A 17,751-nucleotide genomic window follows, 5' to 3' on the forward strand; every position below is an offset into this window, starting at 1 on the left:
GGAACGGCAACCACAATTCCAGGGCTTCTTTCCCGGAGGACCCTGGGGATGGAGCTGCGGGGCCGGGAGCTCGCCTCCCCCCAGCACCCAGGTGTCCCACGCCGGCTTCCGGGCCAGGTAAGCGGCGGCGGGAGAGGCGTGGGGTGGCGCGGGAGGGGCAGCACCGCGACCCGGCGCAGCCAGGCCGGCCGGGAAGGTGCAGGCAATCCGGCCCCGCGCCGGGCGCGCGAGGAGGGGCCAGAGGGGTGGGGAGGGGCGGGGCCGGCGTCCTCGTCACTTGATAAAACGCCTGCGAGTCTCCAGAGAACAACGGGCTCATTCAGCGGTCAGGAGCTGCCCGCGAGGGGGAGCGGCCGGGCGGCTAGCGCGACTCGTCCCGGGGGTGGGGCCGGCGCGGTGGCCAGAGGAGACGAAGGTGGCTGCGGCGGCGGCGGCGGCAGCAGCAGCAGCAGCAGCCCCGCAGCCCGGCAGCCTCGAACCCGGCCCCGAGCGCAGGGCTGCAGCCTCGGCTCCCGCTCCACCTCCCGGTGCGCCCGTCCATGGAGGCCACGGGGCAGCTGTGGCTGCTCTACCTGTCGGCGGGGCTCCTGTCCCGGCTCGGCGCCGCCTTCAACTTGGACACCCGCGAGGACAATGTGATCCGGAAAACGGGGGACCCCGGGAGCCTCTTCGGCTTCTCGCTGGCCATGCACCGGCAGCTGGAGCCGGAGGACAGGCGGCTGTAAGTTCCCGACTTCCCAGCCCCGCGGCGGCGCCGGCCCGCGCGCGAGGAGGGGCGAGGGCGCGCCGCGTTCCCGCCCGCGGGCCCTGCCGGTGCGGCTGCCCCGCCCGGGACTCCGCGGGCCCCCGGGGGAGCGCGGCCAGCCGCAGAACCGGTCGCGGCGCCTCCCCCATTCAGCCCTAGAAACCCGAGGACCCCGGGGCCGAGCCCCGCGGACTGCGGCCCCGGTGCCAGGCCAGGCTGTTCTTGGTCCCTGGAGAGTTTACTTTTTTTTTTTCTCTCTCTCTCTCTCTCTCTCTCTTTCTTTTTAAACAAAGTGTTTTCCGGCGGTCCTTCCCTTCGGGCATGTTTGCTGGGAACCCGGCAGGTGGCACGCTTTGCTGAGCTTCATGTGTGTGTTTGGAGCGGAGGTGGGGGGGGGTGACCCAGGGTGTAGGGTCGCCGTGTCGCCGCTGTGGGCTTGCTGGGAGCGTTGTTTCGGAAGATCCAGGCCTTTCCCAACTTCACGCAACACCCGGCTTCCCCGCAGACTAGGGAGCCCCGCAGAAGTTGGAAAGCCACTTTTCATTCTGCCCTGCGTGGCTTTCCCCGCACGGCGGGCGCTCCTGTGGGAGCTACTCTAACATACCCCCTCCCCTCCTTTTGAAAGATGGAATTGACCAAGCACCTGTTCGCATGACTAGATCAGCTGAGAAAAACAAGATCGTATGAGTGGTGTGCCCCGTCCCCCGCCCAGGCCCCGAAGCGTCTGGCGGTACCCAAAGACCCTTTGGGCCCCTGCATTGCGCAGGCCCAAGCCGAAGGGTTAAAGCAAAATATCAGATCTGGGCTGGGGCTTTGCAAACACCGTTTAGAAGATCACTACCTCCCCACCCCCCGGCCCGCCCATAGTATAGCGGTGTTCCTCCCGCGAGAAAGTGGAGACTGGCACTGCTCAGCTTCTCTTTTTTTTCTTAGACAGTGTTTGGTTCCCACATGATCTAACTCTTGAGGCTGGAGAGGGTTTGGGAGTCTTCATCTAGATCTGTACTACTGAGAAATAAACTCACCGAGGTCCCCTCCTCCCCTAACGCTTTTAGTTGAACCAAGGTCCTTCCAGGACCAACAGACCGGAGAAAGCAAAGTGCAGCCACGGCAAGAGAGGACTTTGTGTTTAAGAGGGCGGAATGGGACGGTAGAGCTGGAGGAAACCTCTTGATTTCTGCGACTAACAACTTTGGAGCTGGTGAATCTTCACGTCAGATTTTTCTGCTAACACCTGGTGGTGAAGCAAAGATATTTGTTGGGGGTGGGGAGGCTGAGGGCTGGTGGTCTGCAGGGCTGGCCGGTTGCTTGTACTCCGCCTTCTCTCAGAAATAATTGCTAAGCTGTAAATCTGAAATGAGAGGTGGTTTCTGTGACCTCAGTTAATGGATGACGTTTGGTGTCTCTGAATCCTTAGGGTGTGTAAATGTGCATCCGCCCACATGGTGCATTTGAACTGCTTAGTGCAGCCATGGTTGTGGACTGGCAGAGGGGACACCTTCAGCCTGATATTCTTGTGCACCTGACGCCTACTGACGGTCATGGCTTCCTTGAAATACTTGTTCAAGCCAGCGTTGTGAAGGGGGTGTATTGGGCCAAGAAAATATCTTTGGGATGGAGACTTAGAAAATGTGAGGCTAGCGAGGAATCTGTCGCTGAGCAGCATGCTTGCTGAAACTTGTTATTGCTGTTGCTGCTGCAAGTGCTCCTGTGGGTAGGAATAAGCCTGCCATTGGCGTCTGCTGCCTTCTAGAAAGGCTCTGCTTGGAGGGAGTGGCTGATTAGACCCTGGAGTGTATCTTTCCCTTGAGCTTGGAGTGTGGCAGTAACCACACTGCTGGGGGGTGTGGTTTATGTTAAATCCTGTCCCCTCCTTCCCTTCTTTTGGTAAAGTGTTCCAGGTTCAGCAGCAGCTTTGGGCCTCCCAGGAGAACCAGCACACACAGGCCATCATCACATCAGTTGTCACCTTTGTCTGTAACTGATGTGGGTGCAAATAACAGCCAGTGAGGTTGAGACCCCACAACTTCTGGTCCAGCCTCCTAAACTCTTGCATTCTGAGGAAAAGTTCAGTGGGGAACTGATCAGAGGGAGGTGGGGAGAGAGAAAGAGAGACATGACTTGAGCTCAAATTCCTTCTGGGCTGTGGAGCAGCTGTTAATTTATTTTAAGCCTTAGTTTCTTTATCCGTAAAATGGAGGTATTTAATAAGGTTGTTGTGAGGAGTAGAGACCGCACGTACAATGCTTAACTCCTGCCTGGTGTGGAGACTTGCTGACTAAGCACTGGGGGTTAGTGGTGATGCATTGAGAAGCACTAATTGAATTCCTACTGTGTGCCAGCTACTGGACAGGTGCTAACCATTCACATTCTGACTGCCAAAGAGCAAAGCCAAAGTTTATTGTAGGTGGGGTAACCGATAATTTAAACTCTTAGTCATATTTATGAAACTCATATTCAAAGCAGTCTGACTTTAACTGGACTTAATTAGACTTGATAAAGTACATTTGCTGAACAAGAGACTTTATTGAAGCAGGAGAAGTGAAGATGTGGAAATAGCAAATGAATGCCTATTATAGAAATTGCCGTAGATTTTTGGTGGGTTAAATTTTCTACAGTGCTATTTAAATATTTAATACCACCTTGAACTCCAGTTAAGATTTTATAACAGAATAATGTATCTGAGAGCCTCAGAACATTTTGGGTGTTTGTAAAACTTTGGGACTGTAAAACTTCACTAGGGGTTTTAGGCTGTGCCTTAAGGGAGTTTGAGACTCCAAATGATGGTGAGGTAGTTGTCTGAATTACTGAGGTCAGGGTGTGTACTCTTGGGGATCTTTTCATTTCCCTTAGGTAGTTAAGCTTAAGTTACCCCTTCCAAGAAGACTGTGTGGGACGACATCTGTGGGTATGTCCCTTCTGTGACTCTTAACTGTTCTGGGAAGAGATGGATCTATGTTTGACTATAAGGCAGAACCTAGAAGAAAGAAATCTGTAAGATATTCTTGTAGGGCAATTCTGGGTTTTCCCTAGTCCGTTATCTTCTGAAACTTTCTGATCATCATCTTCCAGAGGCTATCCAGGCCACTGTCCCTTCTTTTTCTGCTTCTTCTTCTTCTTTTTTTTTTTTTTTTAAGATTTTATGTATTTATTCAAGAGAGAGCATGTGCACACTTAGGGGGAGGGAGAGGAACAAGCAGAGTCCACACTGAGCACAGAGCCTGACATGGGGGCTGGATCCATGACCCTGAGATCATGACCTGAGTGGAAATCAAGAGTCGGATACTCAACCGACTGAGCCACCCAGGTAACCTACCCCCTCAACCATTGTCCCTTCTATTCTGACTCTGATGTTTGCTTTCAATTTTTCTCAGACTTGTGATACTTCTGCCTTTAAAATCATTAATTAGTCATCTAGTCATAAAAGTCATCTAGTCCTACTGGCTATCTTTATAGATGAAGAAACTAAAGTTGAAACTTAGGAAATGTCTGAAGTCTCACAAGTGCTTCAGCAGAATCTTAATAGAATCTGGATTTGAATTGGTATTTCTGGTATTGTAGTAATTGTGTAATTGGTATTGTGCTCATGCCATCTCTTGAAGGAAATGTCAGAAATGTCTTTCAGACCTGGAGAAATTGGCCAGTATCTGAATTTTTGGAAATGTACTATGTTATGTTGATTTATTAAACTACTTCCCGTATGAATCAGGGCTACCTATTTAAATATCTATGCCTGGATTCTTCCAGTTGACCCTTATTCCAGCTGGCTTTGGATCAGATTTGGGTCCTTCTTTGTCTCTTACTCCCTTCCCTTCTGAAAAAGCCCAGTGAGGGGTGAGTGGAGCTAGCCAGGGATGAGAGCTGTGTCCAAAATGTGGACCTAAGCACTGGCTCCCTTACATTCATTCACAGTGCCGTGAGGCCCAGGGCCAGTGTCCAGGGACTGTGCTCAGTCACCTTGAGTCCTGGGAGTGGAGAAAGTGCCAAAATGGACAGGGAAACTTAGAGAAGGTCATAGGACTCTGCAAGAAAGGGAAATAGAAAAGATTAATTTTAACACAGGCTGGTATGAGACGATCCAAGTAATGCCTTAGGGTTTGAAAGAATGGATCAGGATACTCGTATGAATAATTTGTCAGGAAAGTCAGGTTAAATGCTCACGTAAGAGTCTCTGTGATTGTAAAGAAGCAGTTAGCATGTTGTTCTTAGTTGTATAGACCTCTATTTTAGCATAACAATAACATCAAGATTTAGCTTAAGCTTTGGCAACCATGTAGAACTTGAACTATGGTGCCTGGTTACCCTGCGACCTTGGCGCAACATAGTACCGTGGACAGAGTTGGCCAGTGAATTAGTTGGCACTTTCAAGAGGGAGAGTGGAGACATAATAGAAAATACCACTGTATGCTTAGATGACCAGGTCAGTTTTGTGTGGAACACTCATCGGTTCTCAGTCCACCCATCTTAAGAAAGAATGTGATCAATACCTCAAGAGCCAGTTTAAATTTCTCCATGAAAGTCTTTTGAGCCCACCCTACACTATAGCATTTATTTTTCCTTTGAATGTCTGTAGCACTTAGTATCTGACGTCTGTCAGTTCTGATGGCTTCGTGTTTAACTTTTATCTATGATTTTCAGAGGATGAACCAATCTTTCCCAACTGGGTTATAGGTAAGCTGAGGGCAGCGGTTTTAGATTCATTTCTTTGCTTGATGGCACCTAATATATGCCTTGCAGATACGGTAGAGTCCTATCATCATACACTCAATTTAACTTGTGAAATCAGCTCTTTTAGCTCAGGGTAGAGAGAGCAAGAAATCCCTTGATTTAACCCTTCGCCATTCACTGCTCAAAGGAGCTCTTGGACTCTGCTGCCCCCAGGGAAAGGGAAGCTATTGGCATAATGCAGATAGACACCCAAGATGATAATTCTTGGTTTTTGAGTTGTCGAGAGGACACCTGTCCCAACTCAGGGATTTTCCTGAGTGATTTTAAATTATATTTGATTTTTGCCTTAAAGGCCGACTTGAGAGCTCGAACTCAGAAATACACGTTGACCTGCCCTGCAGTGGGTGCTCAGCATTTGTTGGTTGTTAAAATGAGATGAAATGGAGAGGCTGGCTGTAGGGCAAGATGCTAAAAGCCCTGGACCAGGGCATGTGGAGATCACATGAGAGTAAGCACGTGGGGGTACTTGGGAATTGATGGCTAAAGCTTTACTTATTCAAGGCTTGCAAGGGACTGTTGAATGTGTGTATCTCTCAGGGGAGCGGTGGGGAAGCTGTTGAGCTCCTCCATTGAGAGCTGTGGAGTGGTGATCTGGTTGGACCTTGTCAGAACCAGAGTTCTGCCGGCTTCTTGGGAGGGTGGCCAAGACTCATCCCTACAGTGATGGTCACCAGGGCCAGCCCCAACCATTTCTTACCCTTTGTGTTTGTTAGATAAATGTTCAAACCTGGGCTGTAAGCAGTGAAGTGGCCATGGCACGTCATTGGGCAAGCTGGTTCTTGGTCTACATCTTCCATGCTTCTGGGACTGTGCAGTATGTGGTTTCTCTCATTGGGTTTGATTATGATCATGGTTACGTGTATATCCTTCTTTCCATTCTACAGTGACCCTGTTTGGAAAGTACATTTCCAAGGAACTATGCCTTATAGCCCTTTGGTAGCTGCCAAGCAGTGGGTGAATACCAGTCGGGGTTCAGTATGTAGATATCAGTGGGCAGACAGATAATCGGCATGGTGAGGGGCTGGGTGGGCAGAGACTTTGTGCACGGGTACCCATGGAGGGTGGACTGTGAAGTAATGGGGCAGAGTTAATGAGGAATACAAACTTCCTGGCTTCCAGATCTTCTCAGAGCTCTATGACTTTGGAAGTATCCCTGTACCTTATCCTTGGGGGGCTGGGTAATTTGCACTCTACCCAGGGCAGGGTTGATGATGATTTATTTTCCTGGTCCTTTGTTTGGCATTAATGTACAATAGGAAGGCTGGGTCTATTTGTGCAGAGCTGGCTCTGATTGTTCCCAGTGAAGCTGCCTGAGGTTGAAGACGTATGGACGAAGTGTGGAAGTAGTGTGTTCTAGCAGGTTTTTGTTTGTTAAACTGGCACTTGGAATTGGAAACCGTGATTCCTTGGAAATAAATCAAGAGCCTAATTGTTAATTAAGCCCCGAACTGGAACAGGTAGATTGGCTCTTCACCAGTGTGGGTCCCTGTAAGCCTAATAACAGGGTGGAATGATCACCATCTCCTCTGTTGCTGTCTGGCTTTTCTGTTTAGGTAAACAAGGCAAGACGGTTCCAAATCCATTTATTCCAGAATTGTTGTGCTTGTAGAATGACTTCTTTCACGGGCCACAGTGTCGCCTCAGATTCTCCCCACATCTCCCTCCGTCCCTCTGTCCCTCCACCCCTACATATACGTGCTGGATTCCAGCACTGGATTCTGCTGTCACTTCACCTAATCCCAAATTGGCAGAAAGACTTGGAAAACTTTGAAGACTCTAAAACCAATGAAGTGGCCAAGGGGGCCATTCTGAATTAGGGGGAAGTGTCACTAAAGCAAGTGCAAAAAGGCAAAAGCAAGTGACATGGAGCCACGGACATCCGCTCGCAAGTTTATTTGCTAAGCGGCTACATCTATTTTGCATGTCACACAATCCGAAGATTCCTTTTTTTGAAGAGCCACTTCAGATACAGTAAAAGAAAACCTTTTAACGAAATTTGCTTTCTAAGCCTGAAAGTATAGAAATAAAAATAAACTTTGGAATGGTATGAAAGGGGCACGTTGGTTAGCGATACGAAGAATAAACAGAGCAGAGTAATGCCTGTTTCCCCAGGGCTGTGTTTGCTTTATTTGGTGATATCAATGTCACTATAGTTTCTTCATTTTATAAAGGATATTGATTTGTACTAAGGTTAAGTGTGGGTGTTAGGGGAAGTGTACAGATGATAAACATTTTAGAGCCATAAGGGTAGGATGTCACTGAACTGTAGGTCTCCTGAGCCAAAAACCCTTTTGTCCTGACAGAATTAGAGCCCTCCTCTTTAGGATATATTGCTGTCGGTCAGGTGGTCACAGTCTTCTGTGGTCCTGATAAAGTCACGTAATCTGAAGTTAGCAAGAAGATCCTCAGCAAGGATGGGGTGTGGGAGGGTTGTTCCTGGTGCGAACAGACCACTTGGCAGCAGGAGGAATTTGAAGTCCTGTTTCTGTTTCAGCCCTTCCTGGGTCCTCTTTCCAAGGACTCATCTGTCAGATCATGGCCCGACACCCCTCCAACTGGCAGCGTAGGACTGTCTCTTGAGAACAAGGATATTTTGAAGTGAAATGGAAATTAGAATCCTGCAAGGCTTTGGTGAGATTGGAGATGAAAAGTGTTGAAAAACCAGTGGGCTAGGACTTAAGGAATCCCGCTTTGCTGTGACACAAAGAAACCTAAGAGTTTTCAAACAAGGGAAAGCTTAAAGAGGCTTGGACATGATCAGGTGGCTATGCGGAGACATCTTATTCTAGGAAAATGGCTATTGCATCTGAGGCCTCCTGGCTGCTCGTGAGACCTGGCCCAGGTGCCAACTTAGGATACTCAGCAAAAGTTGAGAGCTGGCTTTAAGATCTGGGTGATGAAGAGGCCTCACGTGAACCCACAAGTGCAAGAAAAGTTGGTTTTGGACACTCTTGGGCCTTCTAGACGCCCAAGAATAGAGAACCTGGAGAAGATGTGTATGAAGCTCAAGGGAGGGTTTCAGGGGCCAGCTGGAAATGTGCTTTAATGTTCAGGGCATGATAAAGTCATATCAGATGCTGTATCCCAGATGCCAGTTTCGAAAGAAAAAGTATTTTCCATATCTTCTATTTAGAAAGAGTTTGGAGCTGCTACAGAGATGAACTGAGGTCATGGGCATGTGGAGAAGCATCCTGGGGCTCCTGCTCAGGATGATCCCAGAGGTGGGGGCTGCAAAGTGAGGATCCCCCAAGTTCAGCAGCACCACCAGCCATGGCCATCTGAGAAGCTTTTTCACTGTCCTAGAGTATGAGATGGATCTTTGGTAAGCTCATTTGTTTCTGTGTGCATATTTATGTATAATTATATATATATGATTATATATAATTTATATATAATTTTATATTTCAACATAAAAGAAAGTAGGGGTTTTTATCCTTACTTGAACATGAGGAACAAGTAAAAATTGAGAGGGAAATGTGTTCTGGAATTCCAGAGAAACCATAATCAACTTTTTTTTTTAAAAGAAGTTGTAAGGTCAACAGATATTCACTGAGCATTTACTATGTACTAGGTACTCTTCTGGTGCTATAGATATGGAAGCAAACTAAAGTCACTGTTTACTTCTGTTGGGGGAGACACAAAATAAATAGGGGTATTATGTTAGGAGGTAGTGAGTGACATAGAGGAAAAGAAGGTGGAGCCAGGTACTGCGGAGTGGTCATCTCATCAATAACCATACTCATTAGCCCTCAGTTCCTCAATAACCTGTGTAGAAGTTTACCTTGTAAGGGATAAGAACTCCATTCTAGAGCTAGAAGAATGTGGGGCTTGAATCCCAGCTTCTTCACGTTCTGTGGATTTGATCTTGGGCAAGGTACTTGTCCTCCTTGGGAAGGTGGTGGTGCTGATAGTACCTGCCCGAGGGGGTTGTGGAGGAGAAGCACTTAGCCTTGTGCCTGGCATATCCAGTAGACCTCAACCTTTACTGTTGTGGGCTCCTTGAAATAGGAGTCGAGTTTCCTCCCCTACCCCGGAGCTTTAGTAGCTATCTTGTCTTGAAAGTCTGGTGGCCAGGAAGCCCTCCCCTCTGAGGGTTAGGTCACAGGTGCAGCTGCCCTATGGTCAAGGGGACTACAGTCAGACTTAGGGGCAGTTCATAGGCTGTGGACAACTACAGTATCGTCTTGAAGAGAAGAAGGTGAAATGTTGTGGCCGGTGCAACAGATCGACCAGGAACGTGAGGGTAAGAGGATGAAGAAAAGAACTCGAGAAGCAGAGAGATGGGGTCAGGAGGAGCACTGAGGAGGATGTCCAACAGTGCTAAGTTTATTCAAAGCATTAAGACCATATATGTAGTGATATTACAATAGGAGAAGCAATACATCTGTGTCTAGTTAAACATCCACAAGTTCCCGTAATAAGTTTCACAATTGAGTAAGCAGACCTCATGACGCCAAATGGCTAATGCCAGTACAATTGTTCTGTATTGATACAGCAAACCTGAAAGTAATTTATGGGCTGTACTAGGGCAGCAAGGACCAGCCATGAACTTATGACCCCAACTAAATTGTTCTCAGTTGTTTAGCAAGCGTGTGGGAAGTCACATAGGTGAGCGCACAACACATAGCACAGACCCTTTCTCAGTGCTACTCAACTTTTCCTGTCCTAAACCTTTTGTTAGGTTATTCGGACTTTAAAGGAGGCACAAGTCAGGGCCTGGTTTGGTCCTCGTCGTAAGCCTTATTGTGGCCTCCCACAGGGAAACATGGGACTTGGAAGAAGAAAGACAAAATGGCAACACATCAAAACTGTTCAACTATCTCGAGTTCCTTACCATATTTGAGATGCAGAAGACCACAGCTCTCTATATTGTTAAATTCTTACAAGGCTCACATTAGGTATCGAGTGAGCATTGCCTGCATGGGAGCATATGCAGCTCCAGAATCTGGTCCCGTCTAGGAGGGCATGGTGTCTGTCACTCCCACTCCCTGCCCTCCCACCATAGACACCAGAATATTGACAGGAGACATGTGCTGTGCAGGGCAGAACTGAGTCAGGAACACGCCAGGGGGGCTGCAGCCTGACTTCTTGCTCTCGGGGCCTGGTTGCTTGTCTTTGTCATCCTGGTCAACGTTATCTAGTGTATCATGGGGTGTATGGAGTAAAAATAAGGCATGGCCTTGTCGAATTGTCAGGAATGTGGAAGACCAGGCTAAATAGCCCTTCGGGTTCTAAAATACTAGCAGTTTTCAGTCTGTTCTTTCAAGATAAGTGGTAGAGGCTAACAAGGTAGCTTGAGAGAAAGGTGAATCTGAAAGGAAATAGAATATCTCTGAAATTATGCAAGAGGGTGACTCATCAGGACCTTAGCATCCATGGCCCTGGGGGTGCCACAGATTAATCATAGCACATCTCCCTGACGCAGCATGGTGGGGAGTTATTTTTTTAAATTATCTCTTTGTAGTGCAGAATGGAATATGGGTAAGTTTTTAATATAAAACAGGCTTTAAAGAGAATGCCAGTTTCTGGTGGGCTTGGGTTATGTCTCCTGTACATATTCACCTCCCTTTGTCATTCATTGCTTTCGTGGAAATGACTGAGAAGCACTGACCAGCCCAAACTCTTCTCCTCAGAGGGACAGCTAAGACCTTGAACAGTCAAGTGACACTTGGGTATTATAGATGTGGGTCCTGAAACACAGCTGCCTGGTGCCCAGTCCAGCCGATGCTATGCCATCCACTCCTACCTTTTGGTGAAATAGCCCATTCTTGGCATCAATCCTGTGCTACATCATCTTGCACTTGACAGAACAGGGTATTACATTTTTAAATGTCCCTGTGGAGTAGTGATAGCAAATATATAGCCACCATTGCCCTTTCCCTTGCTGACTGGGGACACTCCAAACCACCATAGCAATTTTTCCAGCCAAGTCCCAGAATTCTCCAGATCAGCAGAGGTTAGCCTCCACTGATGAATCAGGGTCTGCACCTAAGACAACACCTGTTTGCTTACTTGGTCTGGCCAAATCCCTTGCTGTGGAAGGCACTCTATAAATGTCTGCCTGATGGATATTATCCCATCTTGTCTGAGAGCTTCTCAAGAGCAAGGCTGACAGCTTGTCCATTTTTGGTTCAAACTTAATAGAGATGAGTACCCAGTGGTACTGGTTGAGCTCTTTGAGTTGATTTAATTTTCCAGGTACATTAAAGACTTCCGGAGGAGAGAAGTGGGAGGACCATTTTTTTAGGATGACCCTTTACACCATGTTTTTTTTTTTTTTTTTTTAAAGTTGTGGTAATATACGTAGAACATAAAATTTACTATCGTAACCATTTTTAGATGTCCAATTCTGGAGTGTTAAATATATTCACATGGTTGTGACTACTTCAGTCCTCCTTGAACTTGTTTTGGAGGGTCCAGAAATCAGAATGTCCATGTTAACGAGGCCCTAAAATATTGATAACTAAACTTAAAAGAACTAAATTGAGAATTGTGCTATGTCCTTTCATCGGATAGATAGGATGTTCTAATGAGGATCACTGGCAACAAAATCAAAAGTTGAACACATTTACGGTAGAAGTTCAAAGTCCTTTCTCCCAGTGCAGCCTGCGTTTTCTGCTTTGGGAGATGACTGGTCCTGGTTGGGTCTAGCAGCTGCGCAGCTGGCTACACGTGTGGAACCCCCGGGTTTCTCAGCACCTGTCCTTGACAAGCCAAAGTTCTTGTCTCTAGTTTCTAATGGAGTGAAAGAGAGAATCACTGCAGATGCGAAGCCTGGCCGTAGTCGGTTTCTCACTTTCGTCTTGCTGCTCTTCCTATCAGACTCAGCAGGTTTAGAAGGAGCCCTCCATCTCAGTGGCTGCAGAGGTCAGGCTGGAGCTGAGGTTTGGTGGGACAGTGGCACATTAAGGGCTGAAGTTTGAAAGGCAGTGTGTCTGCATTCAGGGAACGTCTGATTAGACTAACAGCTGTCCCTAGCAGTAAGGTATCTTCAGTTTGTCTTGCACATTCTTTCCTTGTTGGTACCTCCCACCCCTCACCCCAGCCTTCCTTTAGAGCCTTGTTCATCTGTTACCTCGGAGCAGCTTGCTTTTCTTTCTCCGTTCCTTATCTCTTTGATTTTCTAATGATTAATTTCTCTCTTGCCTGGATTCAATTTAGTTTAATAGACTCTCTTTATTTTTACTGATGTATTTATTATGGAATTTCTTTTTCCTTTTCCTTTCTTTCTTTCTTTTCTTTTTTTTTTTTTTTTTTAAATTTAGAGAGCCAGGAAGGGGCAGAGGGAGAGGTAGAAGAGGTAGAAGGAGAAAGGATCTCAAGCAGACTCTGCATGGAGCCCGGAACCCGACGGGGGCTCGATCTCATGACCCCGAGATCACGACCTGAGCTGAAACCAAGAGTCGGACACTTTACCAACCATGCTGCCCAGGTGCCCCCTATCCCTATCATGGAATTTCTAACAAACTTTTAGGGAGCTGTGAGAAGCTCACTGATGATTCTGAATTTGGGGCCCCCTGAAGGTAGGGATTTGGGTCCGATTTATCTGTGCTTTCCCAGGACTTTAATGTGGAGCCTGGCACATGCCATTCCTCAAAAATAAAAAAGTGCTGTTTTAAAAGAAATCTAGGCCATGTGCAATGCAAGTCATAGGTGTTTCATCTGCATGGAGAGAGCAGGTGTATTCTAGTAATATCACTCACTAATGCTTTTGTGGATTTATCACTGGAACTGTTCAGCACCTACTGAAGTTGGGAAGGAACCCAGGAAATGTTCTAGGAAGACGGACCATCTCCCTTATTATGTGGATTAAGAAATGGAGGCCTAGGATTTGTTGTAGGTCCTGCAGACCCCTGATGGAGCTGCACCTACACCCTCGTCCCCCCTCACTTCCTGTACTTGAACCCCTGGCCTCTACCTCTACTCCCAAGCAGGGGTTGGTCTAGTCAGTGCCGCTGTTTTAATACGCTGTCCACAGACACTTAAGCAGATGTGTTCCTGTCTCACCAAGCTGCTCTGAAAAAGAGAGCTCTCTTTTCTCTCGTGGAAAAGAGCTGCCCTCCAGAGTTCCCAAGATAAGGATTTCTTGAGGAGAAACCGGGCCTGGATTTGCCTTTGACCACACATGGAGAAGCAGTTGCTGTTCCCCAGATGGATCCCTACCCCCTCTGGCTTGTTCCCGGACAAGGAGTCCTAGGTCGCTTCACTCCTCTCATTCATGCTGTAGATGAGATGAAAGGTGAGGTGCCTGACTCAGCCCAGTGACTCACCCCTGCTCCGCCCTGTAGCAAGTGGGTGCCGTGGAGTGGGTGTGTCCGTGTCTGTGGCTCGGAAGACTGGACGCCGGCACCGAAAGCCCGGGGCTCTTTCCCAGCCGTGCTCATTGCGCGTTAGCTCTGCGTGTGGGGATGCCCCCGAGCTGACGGATTCACCCCCTTCGAAAGCAGGACCTGAGGTGTGCGGATTTGGGGTCGCTGGTCCTCCATAGCAGAGACGTTCCTCCCAACGCCAGCAGCGCTGACCGCCCCAGACTTCTGGGGGCAGGGGCTAGATCCTCTCTGGAGTCCTGACAGCTGGCTCGGGGGCTCCCTTGGCCGTGGTGGGAAGCTGGTCTACCCCCTCAGCTCTGTGGATTGCAGCCTCTGCCCCCGCCCCAGGGGACCTTTACTGTAGTGCCCGCATGGCCAGCCAGTGCTGGCTGTGCCCGAGGTAGGGCTTGGCTGCTGCTTTACTGGTGTGTCCTTCTTGCACTGGAAGGGGCTGAACCCGTCCCTGCCAGCTTTTGCTTGCCTGTAGCTGCATACATAAAGATGGCATGTGTGAGCTTGCCCCATGTGGTCACGAGGTTTGATTTTTCCGTGACTTCTGGGCACTTCTATAACACTCAGTGCCCATGACATCACATGCCCTAGGAGAAGAAGACTGATGAATGACAGACCTGTGACTCTGAAACCAGCAATACATTATATGTTAGTTAATTGAATAAAAATTTTAAAAATGTTAAAAAAAATTCCCCCTCTTAACCCTGGTCTCCATTTACCCTGTACTTGCCAGCTCAACTGTCTTTTCACCCGTTTGTTGTAAATCCTTGCACAGGTGTCTGTACATGTTATCAGCAAATACATACATTTTGTTATACATACTGTAGCACGCCGTATGTTCTTCTGCACCTTGCTCTTTTTTCTCTCTTGGTATGTTTTAGAGCTTAGGTGAGGTGTTAAATAGAGAGCTTCCTTAGTATTTTTTTTTAAATATTTTATTTATTTATTTGATAGGCAGAGATCACAAGTAGGCAGAGAGGCAGGCAGAGAGAGAGAGAGAGGAGGAAGCAGGCTCCCCGCTGAGAAGAGAGCCCAACGCGGGGCTCGATCCCAGGACCCCGAGATCATGACCCGAGCCGAAGGCAGAGGATTTAACCACTGAGCCACCCAGGCGCCCCGCTTCCTTAGTATTTTTAACGTCTGTATGGTATTCAGTTTTAATGGTGAACTATGATTAATTTAGCCAGTCTGGATCTTCAAGTGATTTCTCATCATTTACTGTTAAAAAGTGGAGCTGCGGTGAAGAGCTTGGTACCCGCTTTGCTTTCTCTTAAGTCGTGGGTCCATTCCCAGGGCCGTGGATTTCCCCGCATTGTTGGAACGTGCCAGACTGATTCTCGAGGAGTGACTGGCTGCTCTCCATGACTGTCACAAATGATGTCCTACCATCCGATAGGGTCAGAGACCACTGCTCTGCCTGTGGGATTACTGGAATCCCGGCAGCAACTAGATCTGACCATCTCACACTCAGGCTGTTGGATTCCTGACGGCTTCAGCATTTGGACTCCACCTGTACCTATGCTTGTTAAAAAACGTTTGAACGTGAGAACGGTTGGTTGGAGTGTGTGTGAGCTGAATAGCACCGAGAGCTCTCCACTGCTTCATCGCTACCTCAGGGTCTATGAGGTTGTTTGATGTTCTTTTCTTTGATCCTTACAACACCCTGTGAGAATATTTAGAACCGAGTCACAGATGACACCCAGCAAATAGATGGTCTGGCCTGGATTTGAACCCATCAGGTCTGCCAATCACTGCCTCACTATTTTTAAAAAATATTTTATTTATTTATTTGACAGAGAGAGATCACAAGTAGGCAGAGAGACAGGCAGAGAGAGAGGGAGGAAGCAGGCTCCTCGCTGAGCAGAGAGCCCGATGCGGGACTCGATCCCAGGACCCTGAGATCATGACCTGAGCTGAAGGCAGAGGCTTAACGCACTGAGCCACCCAGGCGCCCCTGCCTCGCTATTTCTAATGACGGTTTTGGCTTGCCAGTCTGTTATGGGGCAGGTAAGAAGGCATGTGCTCTTGGGAGGTCATAGCTGCTGCAAACATGTACCGTGTTATCTCGATAATGGCGGCTCCAAGAAGGACTGTTGTTCAGCCAGTGAATGGATGGCAGTGAAGCAGTCCTTGGGGTTAAGCTATTGAAATACTTGTTTGGGAAAGAGTTTTGCCCCAGTCCCCCTGAGTGTCCCTCAACATGGCCTTGGCCATGTTCTATGTACAGCCCCCTCCCACCCTCCATGTTTCCCTACAATCCAGCAACTAAAGGGGAAGGACCCCAACACAACAGGGGCCCCGGCAGCTGCAGCACTGTGCCACTGTCTGGGATTAGTTGGTTTCCAAGCCTTACTGGTCGCTAAATATTTTCAGGTATCTTTAAATGCAGGAGTGGAGTAGTAAACAGTATGAATGTTCAGCAGTGTAGCTTCTGTAAATATTTTTATGTACATACACTTCTGAAGTTGTATTTTTTTATTGCTCACAGTATCCTATTTCAATTTTTTTTTTTTTTAACCCAAAAGGCCTCTCTTGGCTTTGCATTTTGTGTTGTTTTTGTTGTTGTTTTGCTGTTGGATGTAAAAATCTGGGTAGTTGGTTTGAGGCGTCCGGGGACTGGAACTCACTCTCCCTGTTGCTCCCCCATGTGTAGCCTCAACCTCCTACTCCCAGAAGGGTGGCATCTGTGTTCTAGGCAGGGCGATCAAGGGGTCAAAGAAGAGTAGAGCCGAAGACCCACGAGCACCATCTTTTAAGGAAAGTTCCTGAAGCAGCAATGTGATCCTTCATTGTGTGTCTCCTTTAGCAGGGCCAAGTTATAGATCACGTCCTGCTGGAAAGGGAGGCTGCGATGAGCCATCTTTATTTGGGGAGCCGTCTTTATTTAGCCTTGTGCCTAGGCAATCTGTTCACTATGGAAAAAAGGGAGAACCAGCCCTGGGCCACAGCTCACAGTGGCTGGCACAGCTACTAGACCTGTTATTTCAGTTATCTCCTATAGAAAATAAACTATGTGGGACTAATTTCCTTTTCTAAACATTGAAAAATTTGGATTTCCTAAGCTGTTGGAATAGTAAAATGGATATGGTGACTTACCAGGTATGTGTGTGTGTTTTAAATATACCTTTTATCTTCTTGGTTTTTAATTAAAAACATGTTACTGAAGAAGATGGAAATTGAAGAGTCACTTTTTACTTTGCAAATGAACTACTTGATAACAGCTTTTAAGAAAGACTTTTTTTTTTTAAGAGTTAGCACTAATACTGTTGATGCTCAGCACACTTGGCATATAAAAACCTGCTTGGTAATAATATACTCAAATTGAAAATTATTAAATGTAATAAGCTAATTATCAAATAAACTTCATTCATCTAACTGCCTACCTACTATGTGCCGAGCGGCATGGGAAGATCAAAGATGGGAGGCTGGGCTCCAGGTCCAGCTCATACAGCTTCTTAGACTTGGTTCCTTAAAAGGTCAAGTCTCTAGAAGGACAAATGCAATTCTGTTTGGCAGCTGGAAAGTCAGGTATCTGATGATTCAGAAACACAGGAAGTGTTCAAATGGCGCATTTGACAAGGTCAAGCAGCTGCTTTGTAAAACTGAAAGAACAGTTTTGCTTGGAAACCTTTTATTTTCCCTTGCTTTACTGCAGTGGATAACAACATTTTTCATCTAATTATTTGAGGACTTGTAATGAGTGGCTGGATCAGCTGAAAAGCACTTTCAGTTAATGACTTTATTTTTTAATTGAACTGGTTATACCTACACTTTCTAAATTTTTGCTGAAGTGGCATTTTTGGACATTTTAAATATAGTCTATTGCAATTTTAACTTGTTGGATGCTGATTGTATGTTTCCTGTAGATCGTTTAAATCCTTACTGTTGGGAGATTGGAAGCCAGTGTTGAACCCAACTCACTCCAAAAATTGGTGCCGGGATGGAACCAGAATTCCT

General features: G+C 47.3%; 1 protein-coding gene across 2 annotated transcripts in view; it reads left to right on the plus strand.

The window, feature by feature from the left end:
- The first annotated feature begins 290 nt into the window (after nt 1–290).
- Nucleotides 291–17,751, plus strand: part of ITGA6 (integrin subunit alpha 6) — a 74,829-nt gene continuing 57,368 nt past the window's right edge. For both annotated transcript variants that reach the window (XM_032355957.1, XM_032355958.1), the window contains exon 1: nt 291–721. In XM_032355957.1, coding sequence (XP_032211848.1) covers nt 540–721 — 182 coding nt within the window. In that variant the 5' untranslated portion in view covers nt 291–539. The remainder of the gene's footprint in view (nt 722–17,751) is intronic.

Source organism: Mustela erminea, chromosome 8 (genome assembly GCF_009829155.1).
Source record: "Mustela erminea isolate mMusErm1 chromosome 8, mMusErm1.Pri, whole genome shotgun sequence".
Taxonomy (NCBI): domain Eukaryota; kingdom Metazoa; phylum Chordata; class Mammalia; order Carnivora; family Mustelidae; genus Mustela; species Mustela erminea.